This window comes from Anser anser (assembly GCF_964211835.1).
Source record: "Anser anser genome assembly, chromosome: 1".
Lineage (NCBI taxonomy): Eukaryota > Metazoa > Chordata > Aves > Anseriformes > Anatidae > Anser > Anser anser.
This window is the reverse complement of record NC_139720.1, coordinates 66,446,076-66,465,747: the sequence shown is the minus strand read 5'-3', so window position 1 is coordinate 66,465,747 and position 19,672 is coordinate 66,446,076. Positions and strand designations below refer to the sequence as shown.

Below are 19,672 nucleotides of genomic sequence, written 5' to 3'. Positions count from 1 at the left end.
ATGCATTTTGCAACTTATTATAAATCACACTAATCTAGCATTACTTTTAACAAGAAAATTACTCATTGTTATTCACAATTCCTAACTTTTTCACAAAACTATTAATGCTGAAAAGAAGCCCCAAGAAGATTTGAATGAGGGATTATAAAGAGACACAGTACAAAAATTGTCTTTCTATATATGTCAAGTTCCATAAGCACTTCTAACTTGTGGGACAAACTGTGGGATTGATTATATAGCACTGAAATCCTACAGATTCCGAATCTGCTATTGTCCTTGGAACCTGAATAATTTAAGGCTCATACACAGCTTGTCAATAATGACATGAAAAAAGCACATTTTTGCTTTAGAAATCCCTGGTTGGTCATACATACACCTCAAGTAAGTCTATATACAGTTTCTGTCTGACTTCACCATTCACAGAAGGAGCAAGAAAAAGCACATATTTATTACCCATCATATGTCTTTAAAGATGGATTTAGACTTACTGCATTATTATCCTAAGAATGAAGATTCCACCTCGCAGATCCTTCAATATTTGAAATCTAATTAGTTGTCTTTGCTTGGTTGGTTTTTAATCCAGTACTTGTGTATGTGCATAATTTACAGCATATGAGTAATTCCATTAAAGCCAATGGTCAATATTATTGTTACCAGCAGAATTGAACTGATATGCATAAGTGCTCTGCTTGAATGGGATGAGGCACAGGACTGGGAGAAATATATGATAAAGAGCTCATTTTCTGAAATTCCCAGGGGAAAACAGCTCCATAAAATTAGAAGTTTTCTGTACACAGTGACTAAGAAATTACAAAATCATTGGTTCAAGCAACAAGATTTAAGCATTTCAGTCTAGACATTCTAGTGCATCATGAGAAGTATTATCATTTATCTTGTCAACTTGAAATACTTTAAGCCTTCCTGAGTCTTAAAGACAGATGATAAGGAGTGGGAATTGAAGGTCTCAGAGCTGACTCAAGGTAAAGGAGAGAGAAGGGGGTGAAAAAATTACAACCTCCCCAAATAAGCAAAAATATATATTAAAAAGGAAGAAAAAACAAAGGAACTAGACTTACTTTTATGGGCTTGGAATCAATAGAATAAAATTTCTTACGAATGGCATAAAATATAAGCAAAGGACTCCAGATGCCTTTGCTCTTATTCTGGGTAGAATTTCTTTCTAAGCATTGACATTCTAATGGTCTTAAAAGGACTGTAGGCCACAGGTGCTCCTTGCAACCATTCTGAAACACTCTGTATTTTGTAGCTGATGTTATCAGATGGATGCAAAGAAGAGACTGGAGTATTCATCCCAGGCTCAGTCTGATGACACTCAAAGGAAGGAGCAGCACTTGATCAGTTGCTCATGCTAAAAATTATTTGTTTTGACAATCACATTTGCTTTATTTTGAAGTTCTTAAGGGAAAGGCAAGTTTTAAGCTCAGCTGTCATCTCCAAGCACTTGTAAGTCTCTTCTTACCGTCTAACCTCAATTATGGAATTTTACAAATTTTGTATGTGCAAATAGACAGCTAGAATCCTTTTGCAGAGTGTCTTCAGGACACAGGCAAGACAGAGCTGGGTGAAGACAAGTGCACAGGGATCATAAAACAGAGCAAAAAATGCTCCAGACAGGTTTTTCTGGTATACGGTCACTGTAGATAAAAGCAAATAATGTAGGCAATAGTCATCATACATGGCAGTGGGAAGAATAATATGTAGTGTTCCAAGATTCCTACATGCACCTGCGTTCCCCAATTGTTCTATGTGTTGTGTAGTGACAGAAAGAGCAAATTGAAATTCCACCCTGAGCCAGAAATATTAGTTATTTGTTCGGAACTCACCACAGGAGCTAAATGGATACATTTACTGAGAAAGGACTGCCTTGATAAAGACAACAGAAACATCAAGGGAAACAATTCAAGATGAGTACAGAAGAGAGAAGGGGAAGCAAGCAGACATATGAAAAGATGGAGTCTGCAGAGGTTGCCTCTTCAATCCTGTTGACAAAGACTATGTTGAATCTGGTCTAGATGTCCTCACCGAAGGACACCTTCTCTGATCCAGAAGAACAGTAATTCATGGTTCATTTTAGAAAAAAAATCTTTGGGTATAGCTATAATTCACTGCTATACTGCCCAATTTTCTTGATAAGACATTGAAGTATCCAGAACTGACCAGGCTTCCCACACTGCTCTATGAAGAAGACAATTGAAAGCAGTGCCAGGCTCAATTTCAGAGTCACAAGAGCATACGCTCCAGAAAAAAGTACACCTTGACTGGCTTGAAATTCTTGGTCAGTGTAAAAGCAGGAATCCTGCAGAAGGGCCCTACCAGGCTATGGCAATCTGTGCAAGAACAAGGCTAGAGTAGAGATCCTGAAGCACGGCCTTCTAACTGTCAGCTGCTTGATGGCAGACAAACTGAAAACATGTAGAATAGCTACTTGAACTTCTCTGCAAGTATGCAATCACAGTGGAATGGCATTTTGTCTTTATATGAACTCCCTCCAATGAAGAAAACATAAAAGATATGAAGCAAATTGTATTTTATTTTTGTTGCACATAGTATGCAGGAAGTGCATTGCTACCGATAGAATATGCCAAGCTTGTTTCTTTATAGCAGCACTGAGTTATATTTTCATCACTCATTAACTATGGCCCCACCTTTCCATGGATATGCCCCCTTCTGCAGCTGGGAAAGGCTGTATAAAGTCTGAGACATAAAAAAAGCAACAATTTTCAATCGTCTAGCCCCAGGTTGCTGATACCGTAATGCTGACAATGAATCTTTCCACTGCATTTTTTACCCTCCACTGTATAGCCACTGGACTCCACGATATCATTTCATTCTTTGGTAACTTTCTATATTCATATTTCATCTGTTTTTGGTCTGGGTGCACATTGTTTTTTGCAGTCGGCTGTTCTTTAACAGGCTGAGCTATTATGGGAAATATGAGGTCTCTGTCTGAGAGTGGGAAGAGAATTAAAATTTGCATTCAAATACCAGCAGGTCAAAATGTCTGTGGTACACAATGACTGAGCTGAACTTTTTCCACTGCAAGCTACTTGTTTTGAAAATGCTCACTGATCCCATATTTCTATGGCATGGTAGTTTGTGCTTGCAGAAGAGGTAGGGGGAATATTGACATGGGTCTGTTTACTACTGTCTTAATTAAATCCATAATTTTAAGTGGCCTTCACACAAGTCTACTGTCCTTCTTTCTACTGGTAAAGGTTGCTGGCATTTGACTTCACACTTATCATTTCAAAACAGATAAATAGAAAGTTAGGCTCTCCCTTGATTTGAAGAAAACAACAGTGTTACTTAATTTTGATTTCACCAAGTTGCAAGATCTATTAGTACCAGTAATGTCCCAAAGGGGCACAGGTTACCATGGCAAGTCAACAACCTCAAAAGTGGATTTTGCTGACATAACCTAAGCATATTGAATTGTTAGTGCAAGTATCACTGGGAAATTCATGTAGTCAATTATACTAAGGGTGGGAAAACAAAAATAATTGTGGAATAATACCACCTGTGCTTTTAATTAATTTTTTTTTTTTTTTAAAGGAGGGTACTATGTACCTCTGCAGAGTGTTTGGCAATACAGGGATTCTGAACTCCTACTGCAAACATTATTTACACAACTAGAATTTCTTACATCAAAGGCAATTTAATTCAGAGCTCCAATAAACCTCCTCCTTCGCCACCTTACCCTCTTTCTCTAGGTTTAATATGTAAAAGAGGGGGGAAAAAAAAAGCAAAATAAAAACCAAACAACCAAAACCAGAAAACCACAAAAACAAACAAACTTTTTTTCAATATATTTCAATTCAGTTTAGCATAGATCACTTGTCCATGGACTTTAGAATCAATCAGACCATGTCTTCCACTGAGACTTAAGGAAGAACTGTTGGTATCATGATTGATTACTCATGGTTGCTTCTGTTCCTAGTTAGCTAGGAAAGAGTAATTATAACTGTTTCCTTCTTTAAAGTTCATTTTGGAAAAGTAGTATAGAAAAGTGACTCATGTGTGGTCACCGCCAGTCCAGATACCCTGACATACCAGAAACAAAGTAAGCTAGATGGGAATCAGTTTCAGAAAAGCAGGCCTGAGAAGGATTTTGCTATCAAAGAGGCCATCAGTGTTTGTGGTCTGGCCAGTTCATGTCAGTTCCCCCTCCAGTTTCAGCTACATGAACTGTTTCCAATAAAACCTATAGCACTGCACAGAAAACACAAGCAGATTCATGGTGTTCTGTATCATAACTGTCTTTGCAGCCCTCGGTTTCTGTGCTTGGATGTGTAGACCTCTTTTGCCAAAGTGTTAATTCTAGAGTAACTTCACTGAAAGCAGAGAACTGAAACTGTGCCAGTGGAAGATCAGAACTCATCCTTCAGTGTACAGAGCACACTGACATCCTTGAGGGCAACGCTGGAGAGAGATGAATGAAAAGCATTTAAAATGTGTCAGCCATGAGCTGATTCTAGTGCTTCTAGAACAAAGTAGGAGGTTGAACGAAGTGACCCACTGATTTCAGAGTATTCACCCCTTCTGAATTACTGTTCTAGCAGCGATAGCAGCCTAACAATAATTCTTTGGAACCCAGCTTCCAAAAACCCCAATGCAAACTTCCAAAAAAGAAATGCAAACGGACAACTAACTGCAAATCAAAATCCCTCTATATAGCAACGTCTCAGCTATATATTTGCACACATGCATTTTAGTTTTAAATTTTTCTTTGGCCTGTTTTTACCCAAAGACAAATCTTGATATTCATTTATTGCCAAGTTATGAAGCAGCTCTTATTTTGTAGTGCACTGGATCTGTTGCATTTTGAGGATGAAAATAATCACCTCTAAACAAAAGTGTGTTTTTTTTGTTTGCTATTTTATTTTATTTTTTTTATTATTTTATTTTGTTTTGTTTTGTTTTATTTTATTTTATTTTATTTTATTTTATTTTATTTTATTTTATTTTATTTTATTTTATTTTATTTTTTAAAGGTGTTTCAGGTCACCCTCTGTCTGCATTGAGACTGACTGGGCCATACAGACCAGCTGCAAAAGAACAGACAATGCACTGACCCAGGCAGAACTCTGACAGATAAAACACCCAGACTGGGCAGGTCCCCATGACTTTCCACAAACATAGCCTGGAGTCTGGTATGCCATGCCCCTGCTCTTGATCCATTTTGCTCGTTGATACAGGCAGCTGACAGACCATTTTTCCTTATCGTCCCTACTGAACAGCTAACATCAACAGTGGCATTACCTTTGCCTTCTTATTGCACTACTCTTTTTGCCTCCTGAGCAGTAGATCTACTTAGAGGAGATTCATGTTATTGAACTGTCTCCAGTGTTCTGCTGAAGTCAGATCCCTGTACAGAAACTATCATCCATTAAGGCTCCCCATGTTCTCATGTGGCTGATTACCCGACTGGGTTAGCTTGTTGGGTGAATTTACAAGTTGCAGAAATGCTGTGTAGTGACCTCCAAAAATTATTTTGACTTGTGTGACTTAATCAGGATTTGAATTTAGGCCTCCTGAGGCAAAAGTAACAGAGCTTTGCATGTGTTGCCTTGTTCCTACATTAAGTGCATACAGCTTTTTTTTTTCCCCTTGAAGAGGAAAAGGTTGATCTTTGAAAAAGTCATCCAAAAGCCCAAAGGCTATTTAGCCACAGGGCTCACAGTTCTTTCATTACAGCTACTACTGCAGTTCCATCTCCTACTGCTGCTTAGTTATTTAAAAACCTTTTCATCTTTTAAAGGCTTTGGAAATTCACTCCAAAAGAATAAAACGCTGATTTCAAGCATGGAAATATCCCCGATGATGGTGGGTTACCAAATCTAAAGATTTCATTTCATCTTAGAATTCTGGGCTTTCCCTTCCTGTCTCTGTTTATTTTGTATTTACATTTGCATGGCTGATTATCCAGAAAGGATTTTCTGCCTGTTTTATTGTACTGCTATTTTAGAAAGGCTTCTATTTATCTCAGTGCAGTCTGATAGCAAATTCTACCACAAGTATATCAGAACAGCACTGATTGCTGCATGCATGGGAATACACGAGCACATACTGTTCATTGATTTACATAGTCAATTAAGTCCTTAAAAATAAAGATAATGAAAAACAGTACTGTAAGCTGTAGATAATCACTACCTTCTTTACTAAGGGGAGGCACCACTATTGATTCTTTTTTTTGCACTTGATCAGTGTATCCCACTTGCATTTGTAGCCAGTTCCCCAATTTATGATATTGCTAGAAATCCGTTCTATATTTCAGATGATGAATTCACCTTTCAGTTGTGAAATCACACCCAAAAATCTCAAATAAAATACATGATATTTAGATCTCATAGCACACAGCTAATAAGTCTTCATCTGATAGGCACACTACCCACTTATGCACTAGAGGTATGCTGAAGAAACAACTATCAGAGAATATGAACAAGGTGCAACTGTATATCAGCCGACAAGGCTGCCCCTTCTCTTTTCCTTGTGAATCTTATCAGAAACACCATGTAGACAAGATGAGCACAATGTCCAGGACTGACTTCTAGATATGCTTTAAAAATCCACAGTAGGGATGTTCTGTGGCAACAAGTCCCCTGACTCAGTCCCAAACCCTTCATTTAGTAATTCTGGTCACTTTACATCTTTAGGGAAACATGTCCGACATTTTTAGCCCTTCAATTTGAACACAGTTCATAGAATTGAATTTTGAAGACAGTGGCTGTAGAGGATGCTATGAGAGCAGCTAAACTATATGCTATGACATCATGACCACCTATCAGAGAGCCTGCAAGTTCTGTTTAGGCAGAAATCCCGCTGAAATCAATGAAAAAAAGACAATAGTGGTTAACCAATTCTCTGCACAGGCAGGAAAAGACTTATTTTTTCACAGTGAGATTGGTGAAGGACTGGTTGTATTGCCTTACATCTTGAAAACAAGATGTTGAAACAAAATTAAACTCAAGGATTATAAATCGTCAGTATTTGAGCCACCACTTGTGTTCTGACCTTAGGCATATCCTCCACTCTTTTTCTTTCCCGTGGACTAGATAATGAACCAAAGCCTTTTATTTGTGAAACTGCCTAGTGGATCTGGGTCCAAACTTAACTCCTCTGAAGATGATTACTTCAGAAGGCAGTGATCATCAGTTCTTGAAAAACTGGTAGTATGGCCCAAACAGCGCACCCACAAACATAGGCACTCAAAATCCTAAGACACTTAGAAGTGTCCCAGTAGCTTTGCTCTTAATTTTATAGCTCTGGGATAAAAGATTAAAGAATAAAGACTAGAAAGGTCTCTGTGGTGATTAGATAGCAGTAATTAGGAAAGAGCCTAAGGAAGAACAAAAGAAGAAAGAATAGAGAAAGGGCAACAGAAAGACAGAGCAATTAAAGAGGTCCTTCCCACGCAGGAGCACTGGGCAGAGGTCTCCACTAACACCCCTTTAACCATCCCATGAAGAAGTTTATTTTTAATAGATAGCTTCTTTTCATACAGAGGAAGAGGGCTGAGAGGCCCAAAGTTGAGGCCTGAAGGGCTCATGAAAACTTCATTTCACAAAATAAGTGTCCCTTTTGCATAAAGCAAATGTTCAGCAGCAGATTTTTTGTGGCAGGTGGCAAACAGCAAGTCACTGCTGTTATGTTCAAGGCAGCAGTATAGGCAACCATGACAGTTGCATGTGCAATTGTTCATGAGAAAAAGGAAAAAAATTCAGGTCAGCATTTATGCAAATTAAGGATGGACAGTGCTTTTTTTTTAGTGCATTAGTGTTGTGGCCCTTCAGTGCTCTGAACCATGGTCCCTCTTCCCTTACCCACCACTGTTACAGCAGAAGGAGAAGAAATAACCTCTGCAATCCCAGAGATGGGTTGCTCATACTTGCGTGCTTATTCTTTGTTAATTTTTCACATCCATGCCAAAGCCTGCCAAAAAGATGATTAAAAAACCTCAACCCCACAACAATAAAAGCCGAGCACTTTCTTGGAGGGATGGGGGTGGATGGGGAATAAACGCCATGGAAACGTAGACAGATATATTCTTAGAATCAGATCATTCTCTTGTGTGGAAAGCCTTACTAAATCAAGACTAAGCGCTGCAAGAATAAATGGTTAGAAGGAAAAACACAGCTGGCAAAAATTGGGGGTTGCAGCTCTGCGTTTAACATCTTCCACTTTGTGGCAATATCACTGCATTCCTCACATCTTCCTCATTGGCTGCAACAAGCTGTGGAGGGATGAGAAAAGCTCAGGATATTTCAATGCTGTCAGCAAAGTAAATTATACCTGTTGTCCAGTTTATTTCCTATTTTAATTTAATCTCAGGTATTGTAAAGGTGACCATGGTGACCAAAGGTGACCATGAGCTCCAGTTTCAAGTTCCATTTAGTGACTCTTGGAGTTATGATCTCTCAGAGACAGAAGGGTCTTCCAGTACAGCCTGTCTAACCCACTCCATCTAGCACATGCAACACTTTGCTGTCTTTGGGGATGTGATGCTTCTGAAAGCTATGACTGATTCAGTCTCAGTCCACTGTGGCGGCTCTGCTGCCCTATCTTAGATCACTAAAATATTTTCTTGTCTAGGGACTGGGCAAGTCTACCAAGGATTGTACAGTTAAATTTGAGGGAGTCAATCTACTATGTGCCAGTTCAGGCATTTATTCCAGAGACAGGTTAGTGCTCTGAATCTGATCCAGAGCTGGCTCTAGTCCACCTATAATAATACCACAGTCTTCAGTTTACAGTCAGAGCCTTGAGGTAAACTGTCCCTGGAGGCACTGCATGTTATTTTCAGGGACTCAACCAAGCATTCTGATGCGTTGCACAAACGACATGGGACAAAGCCAATATTCCAGAAATGATAGCAGGCTTGTGGCTGCTCGTTATTAATATTTAATAATCATGGAGTAGATAAAGTAGAATTATTCAGTCCTAGAATTCAAGGTGCAATGGCCAAGCTGTATGCAAAACATCCCACGTCAAGGTTCTCCATTACCCAGCAGTATGAACAGCCCAATGCAACAATGTTCTGTTGCGTTTTGCGTTTGCTCTGTACTCTGTTTTCATTTATGTATATGATTGTTTAATTGCAGGGGAATGGAGAGACCAGGCACTTAGAATTGAGGCGGCAGTAGACAGTCTTGCATGCAGTGTCACAGGGCTCCAGCTGCAGAAAGCAGATTTCGCACAAAGATAAAAGCCTTTCTAGAGACAGGGCATAGTCCAAGTTGTATTTAACTCAGAAGTGAAACTTCCCTGAAGGACAGTAACAAATTGATTAAAAATAATTAAAAGGAAGCGCCATTAGGGAAGGTAGAAAGAACCAAATCTGCTCAGATTAGAAAAAGATTAAGGGGACACAACAAATGCCTACAAATACTTAAATAGGTTGTTAGAAACTGCACAGGGATCTATTTTTCTCCTGAGTCAACAGGACAATAAGAAATAACGGACTGCAGCAGAGACTTATTACTAAATGCCAAATGACTCAATTTGTAACATTTGGCTTTACACCTGCTGCCAAAAGCTCCCAAGACTGAGGGGTCCTCAAAAATGGGCCTTGGTGCCTGCACAGGGGAGCAAGCTGTTGAGGCTGGCTGATCACACTTTAAGAAGGGTCTTGAGAATAATAACTTCAATCTTTCAACAATGCATAAGAAAAATCGTGATGTGTAGAGGTGTTTGTCAGCTCAAATGATTCTATGATCTGACTGCATGTGCGACAAAGCCACCCGGCAGTTATATTGGGACAAAATATGCCTCGAAAGGTTGAGGCAGTGTAGTAGATGTGCTCCTACAAACACTTAACACCTCCTTCAACAAAGATCATTTCTTTAACACCTCCTTCAACAAAGATCATTTCTTTAGCATAAAGTAAATGAGGTTGTTTTGCAAAGATTTTCATCTTGTCCAATATGGTTATTTTATATTTAAAAATTGCCTCTTTATAAGCAATTGTCTTATGTGACACTATAGAAGTGTCAAACTGTTTTTCCTAACATTTTTCTTTTGCATTTCAAAAGAAGCCAATCTACTCACAAATCTTATCTGTTGAGTGAGAGAGGAGATTGGAAAGTGTATTGACCTTATTGATGTCAAGTCCTTCTAGGGAATAAAAGTTTATTGCTTTCCTGTCTCTGATCATCTTTTTGTTAGCATGTGGATCACAGGCTGGGAAGCAGTACTCCATGAAAGAGACAGGCTTCACTACAGATGTGAAAAGCTGAAGGAGACATGAGAGGAAGCGTGAAGAAGGAAGCAGAAAACTGAAGGTAAAATTTGAAATGCTACTTCAGTGGATTAAGAGTCCAGGGTTTGTGGAAGGTCACACAGCTTTCTAACTTTTAAACATGCAGGCTTAACCTTGAAAAGTGTGGCATAAGACAGACATGAGTTTCATGACTTTACTAGTTTATTTTTCAGGGTAACATGCTGCAATATTCTAAGGTACCTCCATTCTCACTGAGAGGAATCTAGGTATCTTTCAAAAGCTGTATTTCAGGAAATAGGAAGATATAATTGAAAAGCACTTACAGAAAAGTTCAAACCAATGGAATTGCTCCATTGGATAAACATTTCCAGCCAAGTAATTCAGCCCAGAACCTTCTCTATTGTTCTACTGAGTTTTAGGTCAGGGTCTTATTTTCAGATTTAAGGAGGGAGCAAAGAAAACTCCCTGCATCAACATGTATGTCCTTGGAAGACCATCAAAACAGCCACAAAGGTCCTAAACAGCCATCTGTAAGTCCTCATGTTGTACACATGACTGCATGTGGAACATCTAGACAGCATAATGAAGATTTTACAATGTAGAAGGTGAGATCCTGACTTTTTGAAATTGGAAATTTGACACTGAACTCAGCAGTATCAGATCCAAAACTTGGTGTCTAAATTGAATTTCAGAAGAGCTAAGAACCTAACAGTCAGCTCAAAATTTGAATGCTTAGAACTTTTAATATTAATCCAGTAGTTTATATCATTAAGTTTAAGGAATGACTTCTGAAAATCACCACCCAAAAAATTCAGCCCCATAATTGTATGAATTGCAGAAACCCTTTCTTATACCAACTCTCTAGCTCAGGGCACAGTTGGAGAGGGGAGATATATGACTAGATTTTTAATTTAATTAATTGTGCAGATATATCTCCTAATAAAGCACATTTTAATTTCCATGACTGCTCTGTGGACGAAGGAGATCTTTCAAATTGTTGTTGACCTGAGAATAGAATAGTCTCCAATCTCTGCTCTCTTGTGGAGATGCAGCCCCCAGTGGGTTTTTACAATGAGTCCACTCTTACTGGCTTAAAAAGGCAGAGGATGGGGAGTAGACTTATGAGTGAATCAGGCTTCACTAAATAAATGGTGGCTCACACAAAGTTTAAAATGCATATCTATATCCTACCCCACTTACTAAAACTTTTCATTCACTCTCAGAAATTGAAATACTGCATCTTTTGTATTCTTTACCATCCAGAAATATTATTTCTGTTGATCTGGCTAGCTTAAGCAGGAATGCCCTTTGCATGGACTATAAAACGTACTGTATAAAACGTATCAGAAATGGTTTGAGAAATCCACATATGAAATTGCTGTGTGAATGCTTAGAGATGGTTTCTACATATGAATATTAAAGCCACAGTGCTCCTCATAGTCATGCCCTGTAGTAACTTTCCAATCAACATTTGCCCCCAGAGTAGCACAAACCTCTTTGCAGAAGGAAATACTCATCACATCTCAGATACCTACTCTACTGTATGGCAAACACTGATCCGTGCTGTCTTCTATCCACTTTGTCAATATATAAAACAAAGAGGCAAAAAGTGACATGGGACAATAGGTTCTTAGAATTATTTACAGCAGCTTAAGTATGTCTGTCATTTTAGGTGTTCAAGCATTTACTCAAACTTGGTATTTCACAGCTTTTAAACATAGGTGATATATATATATATATATATGCATATATATATTTTAAAAAACACAAACTAAATGTACTCTTCCTGTTACTGAAATTGTGTCTGCAGCATTAATTCTAGCTTTTTTAGAGTTGTCTAGGAATAACTGGGAACTGAGGATAGCAAATATTTTTGTTTCCACAGCAAGTGTTCTATCAAAGCCACATCCTAAAAGTCTAACAATATGGTTGCCCTTAAAAATAATGACCATCAATTTGTGTTAATTCCAGGTCTCAGTTCACCATATTGTCTCTTAAGGAAAAAGAATCACTCAGAAAATTAGTGAAAAAAACTGGCTAAATATCAAACAAAATCCAACAGCTAAAATCCAGGTTGCTGCAGGGACACCATAAAAAATCAGACTGTCTGCAGCAGTCATGGTGGAAAATCATTTAGCAGTGAGTATATGCTTTTGGCTTCTCTTATTAGATAACTGATAACTGAGTTCTGAATGATTCACATCCAGTCATGTAAATGACACATGGACCCAAAAGTGCAGGGATTGGCAGGGTCTTTTGTAAAACATGCCCTTGGAGAAAATTATGATAACTTGTGGATAGCTTTCACAATACTAAATGACATACACTGCCAAAGCTATTTTCTTGCTTATTTCTGATATCTTTTACTCTCTCCTATTTCCTCTGAACTACCCATAAATCCTCTCAATCACACAAAGACAGATGGTGCTAGGAGATTGGAGGAATGTGAGCTAAATGTGACAAAAAGACAGGTATATTATATATAGCCATAGTAGAGCAGTAGAGTAGTTTTGCCCAGTTGCTATTCTGACCTAACTTCTATTCTTCTCCATTATTTTATTAATTTATCCACTTTCTTCAAGTAAAGCTAATTTTTATGTTCCAAGACACAGACTTTCCTTGTGGTTTGATCTCTGCCCTTTATCTCAGGCATTAGGAGGAAGCTAGAATCACAGTTCTAATCTAAATTTAAGAGGATAAAGAGACAACTGTTAGCTGTTCCACACAGAGAATATCTATTGCAGATAAGCTAAATCTTCAAAGGAAAATCTTGTAAACCCTAACCCACTGGTGGGTAGAATACAGCTTCAGGCTCATGTTTAAGAAAGAAGCTGATGTTGATTAACAACGCAAGCCTGCTTTAGTCCAGATTACCCTTTCACGTGTTTTGGGTCTTCAGCTGAACTCCATCATGCGTTGTAGCACAAGTTCTATTTACACTGGAATTCCTATCATCTTGGAGAACCAGGTGTCATAACATGCCAGTTGTCAGATGTAGTCATAGTCCACGGTTACCTTTATGCAGTCAGGACTCAGCTGTATGTGGATTAAATGCCTGGACCATAACATATTGCTGCAAAAGTTGATGGCAAGAGCTGAATACAGGAGTGTATATATCTGCTTTACAGGTAAAGGCCAAATCTGATTTTAACTCCTATAGTATAATTGTATTGCCACTGAATTCCCCTAACAGGTCAGGGATTACAAGGGAGAAACAAAAGCCATTGAATTTTCCAGTTTTAGTGTAAAGGACAAAATGAGATTTAATTTAAAAATCTGCATTTAGATTAAAGAATGTAATCTTTTGGCTGAAGATGTAACAAAGATTTATACTAATATCAGAGTAAGGAGAGAGTTAAGAATTAGTGTTAGGATAAAAGTCATAATCAGGAGTAGTGCTGGCATGAAGAGGGGTTTGTGAGACCTGTGAGCTGATCAGCATAGTGCCTTTGTTACAGTAATGCCACGGGTAAAGCACCCAGTTGCCTTTTACAAATACTTCAACGTCAGTAATCTGGAGACGTAAGGAATAGTTCACCCCTGCAGAGAGGGTCTTCGTATGGCATTCTGGTCAACAAAGGTACATTGCGTATCTTCAAAACAATAAGCCATGTGCCAACTAGTAAGCCATGTGCCATCTTTCAACATTATAATTTCAATGGAAAGTCAATGTTTACATTTAACTGCACCATATAAACCCTCCCATTTCACTCACTAATATGCTGAGTTAATTAAAGCTCCATGCTAGCAACCATGCCTTCACTATCTAGAACAAGCATGAAAAACAAAGATCAAGCTAAAGCCCCAGAGTTTCAACACAAATGGAGCACATGAGCATGCCTTTTAGCTTATCATTTTCGGATACGTACCCAGTAGAGTACATCTGTCCAGCCCTCCATCGTGATGCACTGAAACACCGTCAGCATGGCAAAAGCAAAATTGTCAAAGTTCGTAATGCCGTGCTTGGGTCCTTCCCAGCCTGCTTTGCATTCGGTGCCATTCTGACACTGCCGCCCATGTGCAGACTGGGGGGCACAGGGAGACGGATCATCTTCTGCGGGTGTATCTTAAAGGAGAGGAGGGAGAAAAAGGAGATGAAGAGAATTAATTGCTATTTGACACACTGATAAGCAAGTGAAGGATATCTGATTTTAACAAATGTATTTTGCAGTGAATTTGACAGCTTTCTCTTGAAATACACATGGAACTATTAATTTTAATGGGCATAGGGATGTTTTGTTGTGCTTTTCTTTTTGTAAAGAAAAGAGAAAATGGCCATGTTGTCAAATTTTACAGTCAAAACTGAAATGTATATTTTTTTAACATGCCCTCCTAGGAGGAAGAAATAATGCCTTTCAACATGAGAGGGAACATTAGGTCAAATCTATTACATTTCTTTAGGCTGCATGTTATGACCAGTGTTTTCATATTGCAGTCACCTGACCTCTGGGTTAATCTCAGAAAGGAACTGCAGCACTGACTGGCACTTTGTTGAAGAAGGCCGAACCCCTGCAGCAGACAGGCTTCAGTGCTCTGGAGATAGGATGATATGGTGCTGGGCACTGCTAAATTACAGCTTAGAGTCTCTGGAGCTCTGCTCTTTCGGAGTTCAGAAGCTATGTGGCATTTTATCAATAGCCCAGCAGCACTCAGAAACTTTATAAGACTCTAATGCTCGATTATCCACCCTTTATTCTGTATAGGTGTTACCAAAGATCTCAGAACCTGTCCAACAAGCCTGCCTAAATGCCTTGGTATATGAAAAATGCTACCAAAAAAAAAATATTCTTATAAGCACGAAAGCTCCACAAGTTGTTTTTTTTTTTTTTTTCCAGATATACAGACTTCAGAGTCTCATGCCACATCTATAACAGAAGCAGGTATCTATGTGTGGGGGAGCAGATAATTACATTTTTTTTCTTATTCTATATGGCTAAAAAGTAAGTTTCCAAAAGTTCTGATCACCAAAGCATGCCAGCAATAGCTGTATTATAATTAGATGCTGTTGTGTAATATTGACAGTATGGTGAAAGATATATACACTTTAAAGATGTAAAACAAGACTGACAATTCACTACAGTTCTCACGTTTCTAGAAAATGAAATTTTCCAACATTAGAAAAGCAGAAAATATAGAACTTCTGAAGCAATTTCCTGTTGTACAATATTCTCTTGATTATGAGCACAACCAGGTCCTAACATTGGCACCCACCACCACACAGGGAATCATTGCTGCTCAAGTTGAATAAATCAAATGAAAAAAAGAGCAGATGGTTAGATGAGAGAGTGACAACACAAATTAATTATTTTGAAATTTGAATTATCATTTCTGTGAATAATTTCAAAGTTCTTTCCAGATAGATTGGTGAAAAAACTTTCTTTCTATTAATATACTTTTGTTTTCTTATTAGCAGCACCTCTAACGACAGTCACAGACTGTGATTTAAAAAGACAGGTACTGCTGCTCAAGTAGATATTCCTTCATAATGATTCTGGTTTAAAACAGAGATGTGTTTGGGTACAGGATTAATAATAAAATATAAGCATTGATCATTTCCATGATGCCATCTCATTTCCAGCTCAGTCTGCTAGTGGTGAAATCATCGTAACTTTATTGTTGCTTGAGACTGAGGCTGGCTTTTAGTGGCAAAGGGCCACATTAAAGAATCCACTACTGTGTTCAGCAGGAACTGATAGTTTTTCTTGTAGCCTTGACAGACCAGCCAAAAGCTGAGTGCTCAAGATGAGCAAGCTGAACTCTCACCGTTACAGACAGTCTCTCTACATCAAAGGTGATTCACATCCAAGGAGCAGAGCAGAAAAACCACTACTGTGAAACCTGGAACAGGTACACAGCAGGGAGCAACAGCCACCCATCTTCTGTGCTAGCACAAATGCTCCATTGTGCCTGGAGTCTCCCTCAGAAAATCTTTGTATGTTACCAACCTTCCTTTTCACATACACACCTAAGCAAAGGGCTTATGATCTTGCTGCTTCATCACTTTTTAAAAAATCTGGACCTGAGGGGTCTTCATCTGTCTTTGTCTGCCTTTGAGCAGAGCACCTCCAGTTTCTGCCATTGCTGCTGCAGTGCATCACTCTCCACACACTGGCATGAGTAAGTGACAATGATGTCCCCAGCAAACATAGTGTCTGCATAATGTCTCAGTGTCTTCTGTTTCTACACTACAGATGTGAGCCGAGAAAGCTGTTCAAATGGTTTTTCTTTCACTGAGAGGGATGAAGTTTGGGAGAAGAAATGAGATTAAAGGCAACAAACCAAGTATTCAAGCGATGAAGTAGCTAGTCTTGTGAGAAAGGACGTTTCCATTCACCCTGGAGATTTCATTTCACTGCAGCAGGTAGACCAGCAGCACCAAAGTACTTTTTCTCCCACTCCCTGCACTTAAGGATCCTAATAACTGTTTGTTTCATACTTGGCTGTCATTTGCACTAGGACATACAGACTGTCAAATGGCTGCATAAACCTTCTCTCCTGTCAGAACATCAACATCTGAAACTCGCTTTGTACTGGTGAAAATCTTCACTTGAAAGAGAGAAAGCAAAGGAACAGGGCTCCATATCACAGAGAATTCCTCTTACCTATCAGCCCCCCTTGCACATGGTAGCAGGTCTTATGCATCTTTCCCATGAATAACTCCAGTCCAATGATGGCATAGATAATAATGACAAACAGCACCAGCAGGGCAATATGCAACAAAGGGACCATGGCCTTGATAATTGAGTTTAAAACCACCTGGAGACCTGCAGAGAGAACAGAAAGAAGCACTTATTAGCAAGAGAACAAAATTTAGAGGAAGTACCTAAAAGAGAATATAAGTTGCACAATAATGCCATTTTTAACTTGTTCCTCCTCACCTGAACTCATTTTCTTGATGATGCAAAGATGTACATTTACAGAGCATCTTCTCTCCAGAAGATTCCCAACACTTCACAAATTTATCCCTGAAGCCTGAATTGCAGACTAAAGTAAAACTTGTATTACTTTCCCTGCCGCTGAAATTCCACCACCCTGGAAAAGGAATACCTTAGCTGCTTTGCCTGTTCTTGACCTAAGGTGTTTCCCAGATGGTATTCGGGAGAGTTAAAGCATGGGGGGAAAAAAAGAACAACCAGAACTGAGGCAGGACAAGAACAGTGAGACATACAAGAGGGAAAATGGTGGGTTGCCACTGAGCCCCACTGGAGAGGATGGGAAGAGATGGGAAACTGAAGTCATGTCCCTGCTCTGATTCTGGGTTCTTCCAGAGGTGAAGCCAGTCTCAGGCAGAGTCTGAGCTGCTGAAAGACCACCAAATCCATACTGACTGAGAGTTTGTGGCCATCTTGGGATTTCTCTACACTTCAAATCCACCTCATCTTACTTCAGTCTGAACGAAGGGAGAGTCAGAACCAGCAGTGCTGCTTTTGCCCCAAGATTTAGGTATCACTCTGTAACAGAGGTGGTCCAGGTCCCCAGCAAGGGGTATGAACAAAATGTTATTATACAGATATCATTAACACATAAGTACTGTTCACAATCAAGGCATACATTTTCAGCATGGCCTCGTGACTTGCAAACAAGGTGACTCGTAGCCTGCTTTGCTAAAGTGCTAAGCAGCTGCACTCTCAGATGCAGTTGACACAAGCTGCAGAGTCATGTGCCTCTCTGCCTCCTTCTTCTCATTTGTACAACCAGAATAACAAAGCCAGCCTCAGAAGCTTTTAGTAGGGATTTGCATTTACAGTGTCTTAAAGTTATCATTGCTGGTGGCAGTGATGGCAACCACTGTCATTGGCAAGTTATTAATGTTGGAAATATCGAGAGACCTCTAGAACTCCATAGTCTACAAATAGCCAGATCAGAACAATTAGAAGATCATGATTTCGCAATGACTGAGAGCCAGAAGCCATTAACGTCTCCTGCAAATGCTGTCATCTCCTCAGAGAAGTTGATATTAGCTGTGATTTTTGAAAAATGTGATTCATGAGTTGGAAATGTCTGTTATACTTCTGCCAAGAGAGTATGTGATAACAATTAACTTCTAAAATCTATCATCTAAGATCTTAGATTCTGTTTCTCTTTCTCTCTCTCTTTTTTTTTTTTTTTTTTTACAAATAATCTTAATACTTTCTAATAAGAACGACATGTCTCTTGACAAGCACTTTTACTCACAGGCAATCCGCTCGTCAGCTCACAGCTAAGACTGAGTTTTTGTGTTTGGTCCCCAGCCATGATGGAACTCAACAGAAGCAATCAAGGGTGGTGTCAGCTCCCCGGCAAGCAAGATCATTCACTGCCTGTTAGTAATCCAAAGTGGGCTACTAGCTTCCTCCAGTCAGAACATTTTTTCAGGTGTCTGCAGTCAGTGCATCTACCTGTTAACAGGTCATGCTAACATCCAAAGGGGGCAATATTCTACATGAAATATTCTGGATTTCACAAAGAGATCCTTACACGAAGTACAATACTGACAGGATCAAAACTCATCCTATACAAGAGTAGGATGCTCTGCTTGCTCAGTTACCTCAGGGAACTTACTTTGAATTGGTAATGTCACTGGGAAAAAATCTTGCTGTGATTACACAAAGCAGTCAACCTTTTCCCCTAGCTGCTCACCTCATTCAGCCTATTAATTCTAAATATATACAGAAAATGAACTGCAGTGTACATCAACATTTCTCCAATACTTTACATTAGTAGAGAATGTAATGTTCACCAGAAAGTTAAAGCAACGTCCCACCTTCCCCCCAGACAATGAAAAACAATACAAGGAAGTTAAAATACTGCAGATGTCTATGAACCTGCAAAAAACAACAACCAAACTCTGAAGATTAAAATATTTGTGTCTTCAAATAAATCTACGCAAAAGCACAGAAAGGCCTTCATTTTTAGTGATTTTAGGAACCTTGCTAATCTAAAACATAGCCAAGATTGCAAGGTCGAGAGTCCTAATACCAGGTCTTATGTAATTTACACTTAATTATTTTACTTAATTGATTTAATATTCATCATAGGATATACCCAGGGCGCTCGAGAGGGTAGCGAGGACAGATACAATGATGAACAAAAACCTCTCTCGTTTTAAATATAGCTTCATTATTGCTCATGCCATGAAAGTGCTTCATCGTACTACAGATGTCTAGAGAAGATAATATCTGTACAAACCAATGCCCTTTCTGTTAACAAAGCAGTGCCTGTGAAATCAAAGGCTTGCACCAAAAGTGTGAGAAGACAAGGTGTTCATACAGCCAAGGGAACATGTACCACCAGAAGATTTACAGATGCTTCAGCTAGACTAATTAAAGAAAAGCTTCTTGAGGATAATAAATCAACCTTGTAGAAGAGATGAGCTACTGAACACTGTTAGCATGAATTGATGTGCGTGCTGTGCAGCACCCGATTCAGGTACTATGGCTTCAAATCCTGATAATT

At 39.0% G+C, this 19,672-nt stretch overlaps 1 protein-coding gene across 50 annotated transcripts in view; it reads right to left on the bottom strand.

Moving 5' to 3' along the window:
* CACNA1C (calcium voltage-gated channel subunit alpha1 C) overlaps positions 1–19,672 on the bottom strand; it is a 494,083-nt gene that overhangs the window by 159,320 nt on the left and 315,091 nt on the right. For all 50 annotated transcript variants that reach the window (XM_083821259.1, XM_083821285.1, XM_083821290.1 and 47 more), the window contains 2 exons: positions 16,840–17,001; positions 14,107–14,303 (listed from right to left, as the gene is read on the bottom strand). In XM_083821259.1, coding sequence (XP_083677385.1) covers positions 14,107–14,303; positions 16,840–17,001 — 359 coding nt within the window. The remainder of the gene's footprint in view (positions 1–14,106; positions 14,304–16,839; positions 17,002–19,672) is intronic.